We start from the raw sequence: 20,713 nt of genomic DNA, 5'->3' as shown, positions 1-20,713 counted from the left end.
TCTGTTGTTCAATCTATCTAGCTATCTGTCGTTCTATCTACCTATCTATCCATCTATCTATCTATTGTTCAATCTATCTAGCTATCTGTCATTCTATCTATCTATCTATCTGTTGTTCAATCTATCTAGCTATCTGTCGTTCTATCTATCTATCTATCTATCTATCTATCTATCTGTTGTTCAATCTATCTATCTATCTATCTATCTATCTATCTATCTATCTATCTATCTGTTGTTCAATCTATCTAGCTATCTGTCATTCTATCTATCTATCTATCTATCTATCTGTTGTTTAATCTATCTAGCTATATGTCGTTCTATCTATCTATCTATCTATCTGTTGTTCAATCTATCTAGCTATCTGTCGTTCTATCTATCTATCTATCTATCTATCTATCTATCTATCTGTTGTTCAATCTATCTAGCTATCTGTCGTTCTATCTATCTATCTATCTGTTGTTCAATCTATCTATCTATCTATCTATCTATCTATCTATCTATCTATCTATCTATCTATCTATCTATCTATCTATCTATCTATCTATCTATCTATCTATCTATCTGTTGTTCAATCTATCTAGCTATCTGTCATTCTATGTATCAATGTATCTATCTATCTATCTATCTATCTATCTTAAACACATCTGTGAAGGCCCATGTGCACCCCTAATTGAATTCCCAGAAAAAGCACAAACCAAACCAAAGCCAAAAGTATTTATCTTAAAAATGAAACATTCTTTTTTCCGTCAGATAGTGCGACAAAGTATTTTGTGGTTTGACATGCGGTCGAGGTTGAGCTCTTTAGTCTAGACATGTGGAGCTTCATGTGTGTCTGTGGTCCGGTCACGACTCATCACAATCCGAATCAAACGAAGAACAATGACATGAATGACGAAATGGTCACAATCCTGGGATATTTTGAATCATCTGAGACGTATCAGAAGGGAAGTTTCCCAGGGTTTTTGTTTTAGTTTTTTTCAAGCACAAATGTCAGACTCGTCTGGGTGTTATATGAATGTCGGGAGAGAATAAATCATTCAGTCTCCCATGGTAAAGGACAAAAGATATGCTTGTGCCACTGAGAGGGTCTCTCAGAGGACCCTCAGTCCACTGCGCTGTATTTCATTTCGCTTTTGAAGTGAAGGAGCTTCATGAAGAAACATTATGGCACTAAAACTACTGAAGTCACATGCTTGTTTGTTTTGCAATGCCATCTTGTGAGTTTTGTGAAAAGGAATTTTAGGAATAAATTGATCACATACTTACCTAAAGCTCTTATTTTCCATGATTTCATTGTCTTATTGTGCACATTAATTTCTCCATTGATTTTTTTTTCTATTTAATTCTTGAGTACTGGATTCTGATTGGTCTGGTCTTTGTCATTATTATTGTTTATTCATCATGGGACGAAATAAGGAACTGGTGCCAGTACACAGTACAGAAGACCGTTTCATGTCAGACACAAAATGGGACAGAGACTGTTGTGCAGCGACTGTTTCAGAGTTGCCGATGGCCTGGACCGTGTTCAAACCTCATCAGGTACAGAGAAAAGAAATGATCTCATGGTATATGCTGGATTATGCTCTTGCTATTCTCTCTCACATTAACTTGGACGACAGCTAACAGACTGTTTTGCCTCTCTGTTTTTTCCCAGCTACAGAACTCTGGTGAGACCTGTGTACAGAGTGACCTACAGGAAAATCACTTCTCTGGAATGGCGATGCTGTCCAGGATTCCATGGGGAAGACTGCAGAGAGGGTGAGGGAGCTCATTTCTGACCAATCTCAATTTGATTAAAGTATTACTGAAGCATTTGAATATATGTGAATTGTTAGATGTTGTGAGACAGTTACATTGACATTTATTAGTTGTGCCAAGACAATCATAACATTTTCACAGAGACTTTGTGGTTAGACTTTTTTGATTTGTGTAAGCAAGCAACCACATAGAAACCACCCAGAACATCCAAGCATCGAGTAATAGTTTTGAATGGGCAAACACCACTCACATTTTTCTTGGAGTGTCTTAGTGGGTGGTTCTTTTTCAAATTTAAGTCTCTTAGCAACAAGAACAGATCCCTTACATTCAGTGGGTGTGAATGTGAGTGACAACAGCTGGTCTGACTGTGGGAATCAATCATCTGGGTGAAAAAGTGAATGTGTCATAATTATTTTCCCTCTGAATGTATTTGCCCTCTCACTATATGAGCACCATACACGTCAGTGCAAAAAATCCATAAACATTCTTATACTGACATATATTAACCTGGAGAAAATGCATTTTGGGATTGGCCATGTCACAAAGTGTGCTCGAATTTGCCATGACACAAAAATCTGCAATCAAAAGTCAGATCTCAATATGAATATTCCTTATATCACTAAATTACCTGTATATCTGATGTGATTCTATTTGTATTTATCCTAAGGAATTTTTGGAGGAATATCTGAGAAGTTCTTTGGTAACCTACTACTTAAAGGCTTAGTTCACCCAATAATGAAAATTCTGTCATTAATTACACACCCTCATGTTATTGCAAAGACTTTCGTTCATCTTCGTAACACAAATCTTTTTGGTGAAATCTGAGAGCTTTCTGTCCCTCCATAGACAGCTACGCAACTGACAATTTGACGCTTCAAAAAGTTCATAAAGAGATTGTAAAATTATTCCATATGAATTGAGCAGTTTAGTCCAAATTTTCAGAAGAGACTTGATCACTTTATATGATGAACAGATTTAATTTAGGCTTTTATTCACATATAAACTTTGATCAGCGAACATAAACAAAAGCTCAACCGAACCTGCTTGATGCACGAGAACAAACCTCTTGCGGAAGCTCAGACGTGCTGCGTAACACACAAGAATGAACCTCATTGGTTCTTGCACGTCAGACAAACATGAGTTTCCGTTTACCACAACTGATGTGCAAGTTGATGATTGTTTATATATGAATAAAAGTCTAAATTAAATCTGTTCATCATATAAAGCGATCAGTTTTGGACCAAATTTGGACTAAACCACTCAATTCATATGAACTTTTTGAAGCGTCAGATTGTCAGTTGCGTAGCTGTCTATGGAGGGACAGATTTCACCAAAAAGATCTGAAGATGAACGAAAGTCTTATGGGTTTGGAACGATTTGAGGGTGAGTAATTAATGACAGAATTTTCATTTTCTAACTAACCCTTTAAATCATATAGAATGCATCCTTTTCAAAATGTTTTATGGGTATAAACACAAAAAGATCATGTCTGTATGTATTTTACTTGAGAACCCTGTCTAATGTCAATGTCATGTCATATTGGTGCAGTTACATTCCTTACTGACTCACTTTACTAGAGATAATCATAATCAAAACCAGCACAGCTCTGGGTCTTTGCATAAATGGGTAAATACATTTTAATTAACTCTGAAATAAATAGCTGGAAGAAAATATTTTGAATTAAGGAAATGAGTCAATGCTATTGATTCATTTTAATTCATTTGACACAGCACAGTTAGATGTGGTAGAGGTCACAAGAGTCCAAATAATTTCTGACCCAATAAGGATAATTTACCCTTGACACACATTCCCATGTTTTCCTGGATGCTGGTTTAATGAACCTCCTTCCCCCCACAGCAGACACACTGGCCCATCTGCGGTGTCTCTTTTCAAATCATCCCCTGTGAGATGTGGATGATTTAGTTTGGGTCAAATCCAAGGGCGCCACGATCTCTGACATGGTGAATAAATCAGAAATCTTCATTCCCCATCCCTTTCTCCTTCCTTCTCCCTTTTATCGCCCTGCATTGGGCTCATAGCTTCAGCCTGAGGCTGTCAATCCCCTGGGTCTCAGGCCCCTCTGTGTTTGGTTTATTTAAGAACATATTTTTGGAATTTGGATTGTTACTCATAGTCAAACAGCTCAAGTTAGGTCAAAGTCAGTCGTGTGAAATCCCAACATTTCCATTTATCGTGTGTAATGAGGCCCAAAGAAGAATGCTGTGTCTGATTTCACTAATTATGGACCATTTTTACATTTCCGGGTCTGGAACATGGTTAAACCAAAGCAGGGTGAACTTGTACATAGATAGATGGCCATAGCAAATATAGTCATTAAAATATAATTTTTGCATTCTGATTTGCTCCAGCAGCAGCTTTATTAGAATCCCCATATTTTAATGCAAGGGTAAAATATAGATTTGCTAGATTTACTATGTTAATTATTATGAAAATGCGTCAACCCTTTTTTTGTGAAAAGGGTGCATTATCTATTATGCGGCTCTAAATGGGTGATTCACATCAATTTTAAAATGTGAGACACAGGGAACAAATGCAATAGGAAATTATGGGAAATGTGCAATGGGAAAAAATTCAAGGGATAGACCTTGTGCGCCAGATAAACAAGCACACAGCCATCTTTAGAATTTTGTTTTTGAACTTTTTGTGGTAGCTCTGTATATTTCTATGGCATCCAGCTGGTGAAGAAGTGGATTTACTTATTGTAGAGTTAAAGTTAAGTAAAGTTATCATGAGCATTGTAATGTTTGTCATAACAAATGTCTGTAGACTGGTAAGATTTTAAAACTAGCTGTTTATTCATAAATCTGTAAGATCTTACCTTCATGCTGTGGAAATACAAACCAAAAGACAGAAAAGGGGCGGGGCTACATAAGGTCTATAGAGACACATTTTTTTAGTTTTTTGTCCCGATCTTTTTATTGGTATTTAACAAGACAAATCATAGCTGTACATTTATTAAATCAAAAAGAGAAGGAAAAAAAGAATACAGCTTGTCTCATATTGAAACTCTCCCCAAAACAAATGACTACTGGGCAGATTGTACTTGGTAGACAAAAATGAGAAAGATGTAAAGACCCCATCTACATAAAGGTCACTGAGCATAACAAGACCGTTGATTGACCAAATGCGAAATGCAGGGTCAGAGCAAGATGGGGTGAAAAGGTGACTATTTAAAATAGATGTGTAGATAGAAGCTCTATGCAAACCGAAATGTTTCCTGAATTGGACCCAGATTTTAATAGTGCTAGTAACAACTGGATTGGTTGAGATTTTGGTTATAGCTAAATGAAGCTGAGAGCAAATAACAGCATACAAAGAGCTTTTTGATGATGCAATCTCTATGTGGGCCCAAGAGGGACAGGTTTCAGCATGGATAGAGCTGTTCCAGTAGAGAATCTGATTAATTTTACAAGCCCAGTAATATCATTGAAAGTTAGGAAGTGCCAGGAAGTTGAAGAATTGATTTTTTTGAGATGTGCTGGCTTGTTTCCCCATCGAAATGAATGCAGAGTGCCATCAAATTTAGTGAAAAAAGACTTGTTAATACAAATTGAAATATGTTGAAAGAGATAAAGGAATTTGGGCAAAGTAACCATTTTAACAAGATTAATGCAACCGACAAGGGATAAAGGGAGCAAGACCCATCTGGACATATCTAATTTGGTTTTATCCACAAGTGGTTGAAAATTCTTAACAAATAAATTATGATAAGAATTGGTGAAAAAAAAAAAACAAGATATTTGGATCCACCTAGAGTAATCTTGAAGGGGAAAAGAAAGCATGAGAGCTTTTTGGCCTGAGCATTAACAAAAAAAAGTTTTTTGCAAGTTTGCAAGTTTATCTTGTAACCAGATAAGTGGCCAAATTTATCAAGGATGTCCAAAATAACAGGCAAAGAAGAGGCAGGATTTGAAATGTACAATAAAAGATCATCAGCATAAAGAGAAAGTTTATGAACTAAACTGAAACACGAAATTCCCTCAAAACCATTGTGGCTACGAAGCCAGATAGCAAGAGGCTCTATAGCAAGATTAAAGAGTAAAGGTGAAAGAGAGCAACCCTGACGTGTCCCACAAACATTTTAAAAGTTGAAATTATTTTAACTTAACGCCACATTTTTAGAATGCCATGTCATGTGTGAGATGCTGCAAAAGATGCGAGACATGGTCAAACACACCCGTCTAGTGTACAATGGTGCATTCAGTCATGTCAAAAAGATCGTATTTACAAGTTGAACACATGAACGCCACCACAAAGTCGTAAATACGAGTGGGAAGCTTGGGATTCTGATCTTTACGAGTCGGGGGCATGTTAGTGAGAAATGTGGCGGAATACCACAATATTTATAGGTATTTAGCAATGACATTGTATAACAAAATAAGCTAGTTCCCTGCAAAAAATATATAATAGCATTGTAATATAACAATATAATATGTAACAATAAAGTTTACAGTGGCTTCATAAATTAATAAAAAATATTAAAAAGCAAAACACACCTCATGCACATTCTTTGTTCTTCATTTTCTAGAAGTAGAGTTTGAAAACCTTGCTGTATTTTTGTGTAGTTAATTAAGAGAAGGTACACTGCCATCTTTCTTCGAAAGTGACTTGAACACCTGACTTCTCAACTCGTAAATACAAACTTCCCAGGAGGACTTGAATGCAAAAAACAATACAGAGCAGTGTAAAAACACAAGTTATAGAGACATGTTTTTTAAAAGTTGAACTTATTTTAACTTGAACACCAAATTTTTAGACTGGCATGTCATGTGCGAGATGCTGCAAAAGACGCAAGACATGAGTGCACTGGGCAATGATCAAACACGTTCGTCTAGCATGTTTACATAGAAAAACAACAGAAGTCCAGCGCAGTGGAATGCAAATCAAAAACATGGAATGCATTGAAAACATGAAGATGCGAGCCGTGGAATGGAAAAAAAGAAGACTTGTTTTTAAAAGGCTGAACTTCTTTTAACTTGAGCATGAGTTTTCAGAACAAAAGACGCAAGACACAAATGGTCAAACACATCCATCTAGGGCATGTTTACATAGAAATACAATGGAAGTACAGCAGAGAACGACCAATTAGAATACTTAATTTTAATTGTTCTTTCCCGTCATTCTTTAAAACCATTGTCTACATTTCGTGTCCACGTATTTATTCATTCTGTGAACTATTTACCATTAAGCTGTTGTCATCTGGCAGGATTAATCCTTGGTTGTAGGAACAAGCCAAATGTAAGAGTGAACAATCCAGCTATATATATAAACAGAAATGCAATAAGAAACTTAAACTGATTCATTCTCCCCTGGAGTTGTGGTTTAGATGTTTATTCATATCACTTTGACAGTTATTGAGAATTGTGTGACTATAGCTGAGGTCATGTTGAACCACATTAGTGATGTTTAGTCCTTCAGGAATGTACAGGGTCATAAATTGATGTGCCTTGTATTAAAAGATACCAGTGTGATGAAGTTGTTTGTTCATTAATGCAGCCCAGACAAAGAAATCTTTTCCATCCATCAGATTAGTCAGCGAAATGCTGGACGTTTTGCTGCTGTCCCTCCCTGTGTTAGCTTTGTTTTGTTCTTTAATGCATTCCTCATATATTGAGGCCAGTTCTTCTCTTCATCTCATTAAATTTCTATGTTAGTATGTCAAGAACTTGGATATTCTGATCAATTGTGTTGACTATGTGAAAAGTATTGCTTTATGTGCTTTATGGAATGCAGGAGTGCAAAGCTGTTGAGATGTGGGAGGATGGTTGCAGCTGGGATCGACAGCTGTAAGAGATCCTTTGTCCCGTAACGGTATTCTAATTGTCACTAGAGAGGAACTCCCAGAAATAGCATGCAACAAATCAAAAATCTATTCTATGATATGATATGTTTTTGGATTTGATGTAAAATTTGATTGATATAAACATATACAGGGGTTTTCAAGCTTTTTGTGATAATGCATTAACGATCAAAACGTTCTTGAGCACTAAATTAGCATATTAGAATGATTTCTGAAGGATCATGTGACACTGAAGACTAACGATGCTGAAACTTCAGCTTTTTCATCACAGGAAAATACATTACAGTAGAAAACAGCTTTTTAAAATTGTATTAACATTTAACAATATTAATGTTTTACTGCATTTTTTGATCAAGTAAGAGCCTTGGTGAGCATAAAAGGCTTCTAAAAAAAATTATAGACTCATGAAACATAAAAGACCCAAAAAAAACAAAAAAACAAAAGAAACATTAAAATCTTACCGACCCTAAACTTTTGAATGGTAGTGTAGAAATACAACATGTTTTTTCTAAAAACTGACTAACTACTAAGACAAATCCAATTATTATCTGCAAATTGTTTACTTTGATTTGCATAAAACAGCATAAGACATTATATATTTTTCTACCTACTGAGTAATGATAGATGCCTAAACCTGAGGATCAATACATTTTATAAATATATTGCAATTTATGTAATCTTAAGATAACATATTAACTTTAAAAAGCTCAAAAATTACATTTAGCAAAACTCTCCTTAAATTTTCTGCATACCTCTCAACTTTTTTGCCATTTGGTGCAGCTCTACTTTTTTTTACTTAAATACTTTAGTCTAACATTTATTCTTGGTGCAAATAACATTGGTTTGGGGGGACTGGGGTAGTTAGATCCTTAAAAGACAGTCTAAACAAAAAGTTTTGATAAAGGAAAGTTTCTAAACAGTGAATTTAATACAAGTAATTCATTTTATCAACAGTACAACATAACATTATGGCTCCCTGGGGGTTCCTGGATTCCAGTTTGAAAACCACTAAACCCTGATTGTTAAACTAAAGGCATTATTCGTGGGAACAATTCCCATCAGCAGAATTACTTGGGTACTCAAACTTCCCATAATGCCCTGGTCAGGGTCTTATCTATATCTATATAGTCAGCTCCAGCTGTCTTTCTTACTACCCCCATACTGAGTTTCCAGAAGGCCTGGCACAGTTTCAAATCTATCACCTGCTCTACAAATTCCTTTATATTGAGATTGTGATCAGTACCCCTAGCTGTGTGAGTGGCTGTGGGAAACTGGGATGTCTGTGGTGTGGTATCTCATGATTGATGAGGACGCGTGTGCTCCAGCCCCCTCAGCTGCCTGTAGCGGGTGAGATCATCTCATTTCTGTGGTGGAGCACAGATGGACATGCCAATGAGTTCTACCTGTTCATTAGGGTAACTTGTACGACAGTGAACCCGAAACTGTATCTGATTAATGCATGGTGAATATAATCAGTGTGCAAATTATGCAGTGGCCAGTGGCAACAGACACGTCCTTGACCAACGGCAATAGGACACGTTCGTTGGGTTTTTTAAGATCCGTGTGTTACCCCTGTCAGCATCTGTTGCCATTGGTCGGTGTTTGTTTTCACTGACTGAACATGCCCGCATTTGGTGGGTAGTGCAGTGCCTGAAGTAATCTGGTGATTGTCTGCATTAATCAGCGTCTATGGATGCAGTGAGAATTAGCCATTAAGCAACTCAAAATGTCTTTCGGTGGCTGTAGTGTCTCTAGTTAGCCAAACAGTATAATATATATATATACAGTACAGTCCAAAAGTTTGGAACCACTAAGATTTTTAATGTTTTTAAAAGAAGTTTTGTCTGCTCACCAAGGCTACATTTATTTAATTAAAAATACAGTAAAAAACAGTAATATTGTGAAATATTATTACAATTTAAAATAACATTAATTTATTCCTGTGATGCAAAGCTGAATTTTCAGCATCGTTACTCCAGTCTTCAGTGTCACATGATCCTTCAGAAATCATTCTAATATGCTGATTTGCTGCTCAATAAACATTTATGATTATTTTCAATGTTGAAAACAGTTGTGTACTTTTTTTTTCAGGATTCCTTGATGAATAGAAAGTTCAAAAGAACAGCATTTATCTGAAATACAAAGCTTCTGTAGCATTATACACTACCGTTCAAAAGTTTGGGGTCAGTAAGAATTTTGATTTAGATTTTTTTGAAAAGAAATTAAAGAAATGAATACTTTTATTCAGCAAGGATGCATTAAATCAATCAAAAGTGGCAGTAAAGACATTTATAATGTTACAAAAGATTAGATTTCAGATAAACACTGTTCTTTTGATCTTTCTATTCATCAAATAATCCTGAAAAAAAATATTGTACACAAATATTTTGTACAATTGTACACATTAAATGTTTCTTGAGCAGCAGATATTAGAATGATTTCTGAAGGATCATGTGACACTGAAGACTGGAGTAATGATGCTGAAAATTCAGCTTTGCCATCACAGGAATAAATTACTTTGTGAAATATATTCAAATAGAAAACACAATATTACTGTTTTACTGTATTTTTAATTAAATAAATGTAGCCTTGGTGAGCAGACGAAACTTCTTTTAAAAACATTAAAAATCTTAGTGGTTCCAAACTTTTGGACTGTACTGTATATTTATAGTCATGTGAAAAAGAAAGGACACCCTTTTGAATTCTATGGTTTTTAAGAATTGGGACATAATAAAAAATCATCTAGTCTTTAAGTCTTAAAATTAGGTAAATGCAACCTCAGATGAACAACATCACATGACATTATTTATTTAACAAAAATAAAGCCAAAATGGAGAAGCCATGTGTGACACTGACAAACTAAGTACTTATTCAATTGCTTGTAGAACCAACTTTAGCAGCAATAAATTGATTAACAACATTTTTTGCCCACTCTTCTTTACAACGTTGCTTCATTTCTTTGAGGTTTGTGGGCATTTGTTTATGCACAGCTCTCTTAAGGTCCCACCGCAAGATTTCAGTTTGGTTGAGGTTTGGACTTTAACTGGGCCATTGCAACACCTTGATTCTTGATTTCTTTTTCAGCCATTCTGGTATAGATTTGCTGGTGTGCTTGGGATTACATGCCTGTTGCATGATCTAATTTAGGCCAAGCTTTAGCTGTCAGACAGATGACTTCACATTTGACTCTAGAATACTTTTTGATATACAGAGGAGTTCATGGTTGACTCAAAGACTGCAAGATACCCAGGTGGCTACAAAACAAGCCCAAATCATGACCCCTCCACCACTGTGCTTGACTGTTGGTATGAGGTGTGTGTGCTGATATGCTGTGTTTGGTTTTCGCCAAACTTGGCGCTGTGCATAATGGCCAAACATCTCTGCTTTGGTCTCGTCTGTCAAAAGGACTTTTTCCAGAAGTCTTGTGGTTTGTTCAGATGCAACTTTGCAAACCTAAGCCATGCTGCAAAGTATTTTAGAGAGAAGCTTTCTCCTGGCAACCCTACCAAACATGCCATACTTGTCCCATCTTTTTCTAATTGTATGAATTTTAACATTTGACATGTTAAAGGATTAGTTCACTTTTAAATAAACTTTTCCTGATAATTTACTCACCCCCATGTCATCCAAGATGTCCATGTCTTTCTTTCTTCAGTCGAAAAGAAATTAAAGTTTTTGATGAAAACATTCCAGGATTTTTCTCCTTATAGTAGACTTCAATGGGCACCAAACGATTGAGGGTCAAAATTAGTTTCACTGCAGCTTCAAATTGTTCAAAACGATCCCAGATGAGAGATAAGGGTCTTATCTAGTGAAACCAGTGCTCATTTTCTGAAAAAAATTGAAAATTATATAAGTTTTAAATGCTCATCTTGAACTAGCTCTCTTCTTCTTCTTCTTCTTCTCTATTTGAATTCCAGCAGTGTAGACACTGCTAAGTGTATTACTGCCCTCCACAGGCCAAAGTTTGAACTCATTTTTATATGCAATATGCTAGTTCAATAGTATATAACAATTAGTTAAAACTTTGGCCTGTGGAGGGCAGTAATACACTTAGCAGTGTCTACACTGCTGGAATTCAAATAGAGAAGAAGAAGAAGAGAGCTAGTTCAAGATGAGCATTTAAGTTACTGTTTGGTGCCCATTCAAGTCTACTATAAGGAGAATAATCCTGGAATGTTTTCATTGAAAACCTTAATTTCTTTTCGACTGAAGAAAGAAAGACATGGACATCTTGGATGACATGGGGGTGAGTAAATTATCAGGAAAAGTTTATTTAAAAGTGGACTAATCCTTTAACTGAGGCTTGTAGATTCTGAGGTGTAGTTTTTTGTTTGTTTGTTTGTTTGTTTTGTTTTTTTGCAGTTTCTGTGAGCATTGCATAGTCTGGCTTTGGGGTGAATTTGCTGGGACGTCCACTCCTGGGAAGATTGGCAACTGTCTTGAATGTCTTCCACTTGTGTATAATCTTCCTCACAGTAGAATGATGGACTTCAGATTGTTTGGAAATGGCTGTATAACCATTCCCAGACTGATGGCAGCAACAATTGCTTCTCTAAGATTATTGCTGATGTCTTTCCTCCTTGGCATTGTGTTAACACACACCAAAACTTCTGCTTTTATAGAGGTGATCACATTTGCTGATGATCAGTTAATCAAAGGTATTTGATTAGCAGTGCCTGACTGCTACTTACCCTCTCAATTCATATGGAAGCAGTAAGGGTGTACTTAATTGGTCACACATGGCTTCTCCATTTTGGCCTAGTTTTTGTTAAATAAATAATGACACTGTGTAATATGTGTAATGTCATGTGTTGTGGATCATCTGAGGTTGTATTTACCAAATTAAAAAAAAAAAAAAATTATTCTGATACGTAAAACTATAGAATTCAATATGGTGTCCTTTCTTTTTTGATATACCTGTGATAAATTAATCTACAATGAATACAGTGTGGTATAATTAAGATTTTTTAATGTTTCAGAACGTAATTATTCCAAACTGTTGATCTATAGTGTATATTCATAAATAGGATATATATTATAGATTAATATAAATTATGATAGATGTATAATGTACTGCTATGGTTACCACTTTAGGTGAATTTTATTGCATCTTTGTTGCTCCATGATCTGATTGATTTACTTTTTTGTGATTTGATTTAACTTTTGTGGTTACTTTTGAAAATGTTGTTGAAATATTTATTGAATATTATGTTTTACCGATGATAAAATGTAATAAATCTTACTGTTTAGTAAATGTACTAAGACTGCCCAGGCGCCCAACTTTATTGTTTTCATTTTGGCTTTCTTTTGGGGGGTTGAGCCTTAAATAAGAGTAGGACTCCCCAAAATCCCCTGTAATTTCCACCATGAATATAAATTATTCTAAATAATCACAAAGTAGGGTTTATCTAAAATTATTAAAATGATTATTTTGCTCAAAATTACAATCATGATCAAAATTATAATCACAATTATTCGTTTGAGAACGACTTTAAAAATACTTTGAGAATTACTCTTGATCAACTTTTCAGACCAAGAAACATATCTGATCCAGTTGGACTGTCCAAGTACCACCTAGTCACCAACTTGTGTGAGAATATGAGCTATGCATAATATAGATCAGAAACATGGACATCACAATTTCAACAAATGCAAGACAGCTGTAAGGTGTGGTGGGATGGTTGCAGCTGGGATTAACAGCTGTAAGAGATCCTTTGTCCCACAGCATTATTCCAATTGTCAATAGCGAGCAACTCCTAGTGATATTACAAATTAAATGTAATGTCCACAAGAATCTAATTTTTTACTTATTTAGTTATTTAAGTAACACCTGGGGGCTTTGGTTTATTAGGTGCTTCACAAACCAAATGAGCAAAAGCAGACTCCTGGAATTACGTGAAAGTGCATTTTAAACTGAATTGAATAGACATTTTTTATTCTGCTTATATATTATATGCTTTAGGGGGATTAATGAAATTACCAGTCTTCCTGCAATGCATGTACAGACTGAAGATCATTACTAACAAGTCTAAATGTATTTAGCGTAGAAAAGAAATTGATGACACACAATCTGTAGATCTAGCAATGCAACTTATTCCAATTCTGTCTGAAACAATTTCAGTGCATCGCATTTTTACCAATAAACCCCTTTTATAAAGTGCATTCACCCAGGAGAACATGCAGAAGTATCTTATGTCTTCATAATCTCTGAAAACCCCATCAGTCTCTGCCAGAATGCTGTTAATGGGTGTGGAGTCTTAATGTGGTCAGCTTGCATATGTGATTTGTGTATTTGTACTTCTTGAGTCGCACTCTGGTTTGGTACATCAATACATCACTGATGTCTGCACTGGCACGTGTTTGCATAACTTTATTAACCATGTCAGTTTTAATAAAATCATTGAGCTAGTTCCAAAAATGACCCGTTTAAGCCTTCCCTCGCATCTGCAAAAAGCATAGCGGTCCGGTGTCTGCAGATTCCATTGTGCTGCTCTTCTTTACAGTTCATCCGTTGGGTGTTTTTCCAGAATGCCCCAACGTTCAGCTGTCCACTGATCTGAGAGCGGTCTGGTATCCAGCAGAGACCTGCGTTACGGCCAAGGCACAAGGAGAACAGGCATGTCAGACAGCTGAACATTTCAGTTTTTGGGTTTTCATAGTCTGCCAAACGTCAACGGCGCTTTAACTTGCACACAGCCTTCTGTCATGCATCACCCAGTGCCATGGAGCCCCTACAAAGTAAATATTACAGAATATTATTTTCTGAGCGACACTGATATAGAGTGAATGGCATCCTTTGGGTTTACCAGCATGGGTGCTTCCTTCGAAGAGGAGATGTGCAGTTAGCATTGCCCTTTAATGCAACCCTTGTGGCTTTCCACCATGAAAAACAGAGACATGTCAACTTATCTGCACTGTTGGATGTGTACATTGTGGTGAGTAATGACAAATTTGTTCCTTTGCGCTTCATAGAAATGAGCGAATGTCCCTTCATGATGTCTGGCATCCAAACTGTTCTTTGATGACACTCTGACATGCTTGTGGCCTTTAGTCTTGTATTTAAGTCAATTGAGAGCAGATGATGAAGCTTGTAGTGTTCTAAATGTGTCATTGGAAGAAACCAGAAGTAATGTTATGAGCATTTTGTTTTGTTGCAAAGTAGTTTGTAGTGCTGGGGAGTAACTAACTAAAATTAGCGAAACTGCTAGCTTTGGTCCATTAACTACCCACACTGTCCAGTAGTTTAGATGTTTTTTTAAAATAGTGGAAGTGTGGTTTATTTTAGTGAACAGGTTCATTTGAATGTACACGGATGAGTCAAAAATGAGTCCTGCACTCCATTTTAGGTCTTTTATATCTTTTAATCCCAAATTGAATCTTTAGTTCCTTACTAAGTTTCAAACAGTCATTAAAATTAAGGTGGTTAGTTTCTTTGTTTTAATCTGTGTTTAGTTCCTGATAGATTAAAGGTGCTAAAGAGGATCTTTTCGTCGACTGAGAAACCAAAGACTTGTTAGTGAGTTGCATGTGTAAGAACAACCCCCCTCCTTCACAGCTCATTTCGAGGAAACGCCTCCCAAAACTCGTGCACGAGTATTGGCACACGAGTGTTTACCACCGGCATTCGCTGTGTCATGTTAGTGGATTCATTATGTCGGACTCAACACTGGTAACTCATAATCTGCAGTTGTTACTCCTGTCTCCTGACAAAAACATTGCATGCAGTGCCTGTAGAGTGTGGAAAGTTACTGGAGCGCGCAGCCACGCTCGTCTCTCACAAGGAACGTCATGGCAGTGATTGACAAGCCAGAGGGCCAATCGTTTACGCGATGATCGCGTAAACGATTGGCTGATGTTTTTAAGGTCCTACCTCGTGCACAGATGATGTATATTAATATTATTCCTTTCAGTGCACCTAATAAATAGTCTTTTATCAGTTAGTAAAGACAGTTTCAAGTAATATTGCAAAAATGTATAAAACAAAACATCCTCTTTAGCACCTTTTAAAGGGATAGTTCACCCAAAAATTAAAATGATTCCATGATTTACTCGCCCTCAAGCCATCCTAGGTGTATATGATTATCTTCTTTCAGACGAACACAATCTGAGATATATTTAAAAATATCCTGGCTCTTCTAAGCTTTACACCCATCTGGCTTAAATATGTTTTAAAGGTGCCCAAGAATGCTTTTTCACAAGATGTAATATAAGTCTAAGGTGTCCCCTGAATGTGTCTGTGAAGTTTAAGCTCAAAATACCCCATAGATTTTTTTAAATTAATTTTTTTAACTGCCTATTTTGGGGCATCATTAACTATGCACTGATTTTTTTCAGCGCGCCGCCCCTTTAATTCGCGTGCTCCCTGCCACACGAGCTCTCGATTATATTACAGCACATTTACAAAGTTCACACAGCTAATGTAACCCTCAAATGGATCTTCACAAGATGTTCGTCATGCATGCTGTATGCATGCTTCGAATTATGTGAGTAAAGTATTTATTTTGATGTTTATATTTGATTCTCTATGAGTTTGAGGCTGTGCTCCGTGGCTAACGGCTAATGCTACACTGTTGGAGAGATTTATAAAGAATGAAGTTTACAGACTGCAAGTGTTTAAAAATGAAAATAGCGACGGCTCTTGTCTCCATGAATTCAGTAAGAAACGATGGTAACTTTAACCTCATTTAACAGTACATTAGCAACATGCTAACGAAACATTTAGATCGACAATTTATAAATATCACTAAAAATATCATGCTATCATGGATCATGTCAGTTATTATTGCTCCATCTGCCATTTTCGCTGTTGTTCTTGCTTACCTAGTCTGATGATTCACCTGTGCAGATCCAGACGTTACTGGCTGCCCTTGTCTAATGCCTTTCATAATGTTGGGAACATGGGCTGGCATATGCAAATATTGGGGCGTACACCCCGACTGTTATGTAACAGTCGGTGTTATGTTGAGATCTGCGTGTTTTCCGGACGTCTTTTAAACAAATGAGATTTACATAAGAAAGAGAAAGCAATGGAGTTTGAAACTCAATGTATGTCTTTTCCATGTACTGAACTCTTGTTATTCAACTATGCCGAGGTAAATTCAAATTTTGAATCTAGGGCGCCTTTTAAATATGGATATTTTTCTTACAGAAACCCATCGCTTTACTTCAGAAGGCCTTTATTAACATCCTGGAGCCATATGGATTACTTTTATGATGGATGGATGCATTTTTTATTTTTTTTTGGCTTCAAAATGTGAAAGAAATCATTCTAATATGTGGATTTGATGCTCAACAAACATTTCTTTATTATTATCAATGTTGATAACAGTTGCACTGCTTAATGTTTTTGTTGAAACATTTTTTCTAAATAACTTATTTGAAAGAAAAGTCTTTTGTATCATTATACATTTTTTGTCACTTTTGACCCATTTAATATGTCCAAGCTGAATAAAAGTATTTTGTTTTAAAAAATAATCTTACTGACCTCAAACTTTGAAATGGTAGAGTAGGTCAAATAATATGTAAAATGGGTTGCAAACAGCAATTCATGTTTACATTAAAGTAGCTTCCCCAGCAGCACTATCCATTTTAGTTTCTGAGACATTTTGAATGTTGTGAATATTGTTACAGTTTGTTTACAAGTTTAATTTCTAATCTCATTATCTGTGTGTATTGCATTTCACATATAAAATTTCACCACTGAGAGATCACCTGCCATTCATCATCATCTCATTTCATGCCAAATGATTCCCAAGACTCTGCTGTCTTGGAAGATCGCTCTTCCTTCACAGAGAGGTCCAACACCTTGTGGTTATCTTCAGCTCCTGACCAGCTCTATGCTGTGAGGAGTATCTCTCTCAAATGAGGAAGGTGAATTTTGGGGAAACCCAGAGTGAGATATTTCCCTTCACTAGGTTTCCATGCATATGGAAAACCACGGCTCGCCAATGTCTGGTTTTCCTGTTCCTTATCCTACCCCAGGGAGGGATGTCAACCGAAGATGTGATTGAACTCATTTAGTGTCTCTCTCTCTAACAAGTTCTCGTTGTTCACAAAACAACACTGAGCATACGACTGTTATTTTGGTTTCACACTGAGGTTTCGGATTGATTTCTTTTTTGGACTACAAGCCAGTGACTCTGGAAGGATCCTTGGAATTTTAAGTACAGTATGAATGAATGTGCCTTTGTTACGTTCATGGTGAGAACATCACACAAACCTCATTCGGATCAGATCTGTTTACCACTTTGACTAGTATATAGTTATATTATTGCAAAAATGGAGCAAAAAAAAAATCTTTATATTGAACGATTGTAGTGACTCAACAGATGGCTGAGAGATTTATAGCATTTGCTTAATCCATTCACTCTGCTGTATCACTTTTTATGGTTAAAAATCCCCCTTTCCCTGCTGTCATACCACATGTTACCTTAACATCTCTTTTTTTGTATTTATCCCTTTAGAGTGCATGAACTGTACTGGTTATGCTGACATCAAAGAGCGCTTGAGTGTCATTGAAAATCAGGTAAGATAGAAATGTAGGTAATCTCTTGTATTAACCAGACCAGTCACATTTAAAGGGTTAGTCCACCAAAAAATGCAAATTTTGTCATTAATTACTCACTCTCACTTTGTTCCAAACCCATAAGACCTTCGTTCATCTTCGGATCACAAATTAAGATATTTTTAATGAAATTTTGAGAATTTTCTGTCCCTCTATAGACAGCTACGCAAATACCACTTTTACTTTTCAAAAAGTTCATAAAGTGATTGAAAAACTAATCCATATGAATTGAGTGGAGTAGTCCAAATTTTCTGAAGAGACTCAATCATTTTATATGATGAACCGTTTGAATTTAGGCTTTTATTCATATATAAACATTCATCAACTCACACATCAGTTATGGTAAACAGAAGCTCAAGTATGTTTGCTTGACACATACGAGAACCAATGAGGTTCATTCTCGTGTTACGTAGCACGTTTGAGCTTCCAGAAGAGCTTTGTTCTTAAAGGGTTAGTTCACCCAAAAATGAAAATTCTGTCATTTATTACTCACCCTCATGCCGTTCCACACCCGTAAGACCTTCGTTCATCTTCGGAACTCAAATGAAGATATTTTAGTTGAAATCCGATAGCTCCGTGAGGCCTCCATAGGGAGCAATGGACACTTCCTCACTCAAGATCCATAAAGGTACTAAAAACATATTTAAATCGGTTCATGTGAGTACAGTGGCTCAATATTAATATTATAAAGCGACGAGAATATTTTTGGAGCGCCAAAAAAACAAAACAAAATAACGACTTATTTAGTGATGGCCGATTTCAAAACACTGCTTCAGGAAGCATCGGAGCATAAATGAATCAGTGTGTCGAATCATGATTCGGATGGCGTGTCAAACTGCCAACGGCTGAAATCACGTGACTTTGGCACTCCGAACAGCTGATTCGATACACTGATTCATTTATGCTCCGATGCTTCCTGAAGCAGTGTTTTGAAATCGTCCATCACTAAATAAGTCTTTATTTAGTTTTTTTTGGCACACCAAAAATATTCTCGTCACTTTATAATATTAATATTGAACCACTGTACTCACATGAACCGATTTAAATATGTTTTTAGTACATTAATGGATCTTGAGAGAGGAAATGTCATTGCTCCCTATGGAGGCCTCACGGAGCTATCGGATTTCAACTTAAATATCTTAATTTGTCTTCTGAAGATTAATGAAGGTCTTACGGGTGTGGAACGGCATGAGGGTGAGTAATTAATGACAGAATTTTCATTTTTGGGTGAACTAACCCTTAAAAGTGTAAAGCATGTTTGGTTGAGCTTTTGTTTATGTTTATATGTGAATAAAAGCCTAAATTAAATCAGTTCGTCATATAAAGCGATTAAGTCTCTTCAGAAAATTTGGACTAAACTGCTCAATTCATATGGATTAATTTTATGATCACTTTATGAACTTTTCAAAGCATCAAAGTGTCAGTTGTGTAGCTGTCTATGGAGGGACAGAAAGCTCTCAGATTTCACCAAAAAGATTTTCATTTGTGTTCAGAAGATGAATGAAAGTCTTACAGGTTTGGAATGACATGAGGGTGAGTAATTAATGACAGAATTGTCATTTTTGGGTGAACTAACCCTTTAAGTTAAGATGGTAAAAATGTGGTTTTTCTTTTTTAACAGATAATGTTACTGAGAGATGCCGAGGCACCCCCTCTCCCTCTGTCCAGCCAATCACCTGAGGGAACAGCTGATAATGAGGTGGATAGGGCACACCCCTCCCCAATAACACCCAAGGCCATTGGCCGACCAGGTGAGAAAAAAATTCATTATGTTTACTAAACAGTTCTTAAGGATACGTAATTTCATATGATATTTATCGTTTTTATTTTATTGTATTTATTTTATTATTTTATTATCATTTCATTATTTATTTTATTTTATTTTTCACATAATAAAACAAAACATTATATAATATAATCTAAAAATATCTAAAATACATAAATATTTATAAATATAAGTTTTTTTTTTTTTTTTATAAAATAAGAATGGTTAATTTCTATTCCCAGGACCAAGAGGACAACCAGGACCTGTTGGGCCCCCAGGTCCCCCTGGGCCTCCTGGACCTTTAGGAAAGATAGGGTTTTCTGGAAAACCAGGTCCTATAGGACCTAGAGGTTAGAACTAAATCTTTACCTTAAATGGGAATATTAAGATAAATATTTTCACTAAGCTTCACAGCTCCCCTGGTTACTTTTTATCTCTATAGGACCTCAAGGGCTGCAAGGGCCACCAGGAGAAAGAGGCCTTCCTGGGCCACCGGGGCCTGCAGCATCTTCTCCCTTCTCCATCAGGGGAGATGTTTTCACTCTAATGGCTAAACAACATGGTAAATGTGAGAACAAAAGTCCACATTAAACATGCTGTTCACTCTCTAGAAGTTTTTAATGTATGACTTTAATTAATAATGGTATTGAAATAATGCATAATTGAATGAAAGACAATAAGGAATTGAATACATAAATGATTTGTAACATCCCTTCTGACAGTCTTTGCACAAACATCAGCAACCTTTCATATGTTATTTTCAAAATGGCCATAAGATGGCAGCATTTGAGTAGTATCAGCT

General features: G+C 36.1%; 1 protein-coding gene across 1 annotated transcript in view; it reads left to right on the top strand.

Moving 5' to 3' along the window:
* The window catches only part of LOC125262216 (collagen alpha-1(XXVI) chain), a 29,151-nt gene that overhangs the window by 3,787 nt on the left and 4,651 nt on the right, over positions 1-20,713 (top strand). The window contains exons 2-7 of the mRNA XM_048180822.1: positions 1,417-1,539; positions 1,655-1,758; positions 18,046-18,107; positions 19,768-19,897; positions 20,154-20,261; positions 20,354-20,473. Of these exons, the coding sequence (XP_048036779.1) occupies positions 1,417-1,539; positions 1,655-1,758; positions 18,046-18,107; positions 19,768-19,897; positions 20,154-20,261; positions 20,354-20,473 (647 nt within the window). The remainder of the gene's footprint in view (positions 1-1,416; positions 1,540-1,654; positions 1,759-18,045; positions 18,108-19,767; positions 19,898-20,153; positions 20,262-20,353; positions 20,474-20,713) is intronic.

Source organism: Megalobrama amblycephala, linkage group LG2 (assembly GCF_018812025.1).
Source record: "Megalobrama amblycephala isolate DHTTF-2021 linkage group LG2, ASM1881202v1, whole genome shotgun sequence".
NCBI lineage: Eukaryota > Metazoa > Chordata > Actinopteri > Cypriniformes > Xenocyprididae > Megalobrama > Megalobrama amblycephala.
The sequence above is the reverse complement of the archived record's forward strand: the minus strand, read 5'-3'. Positions and strand labels throughout refer to the sequence as shown.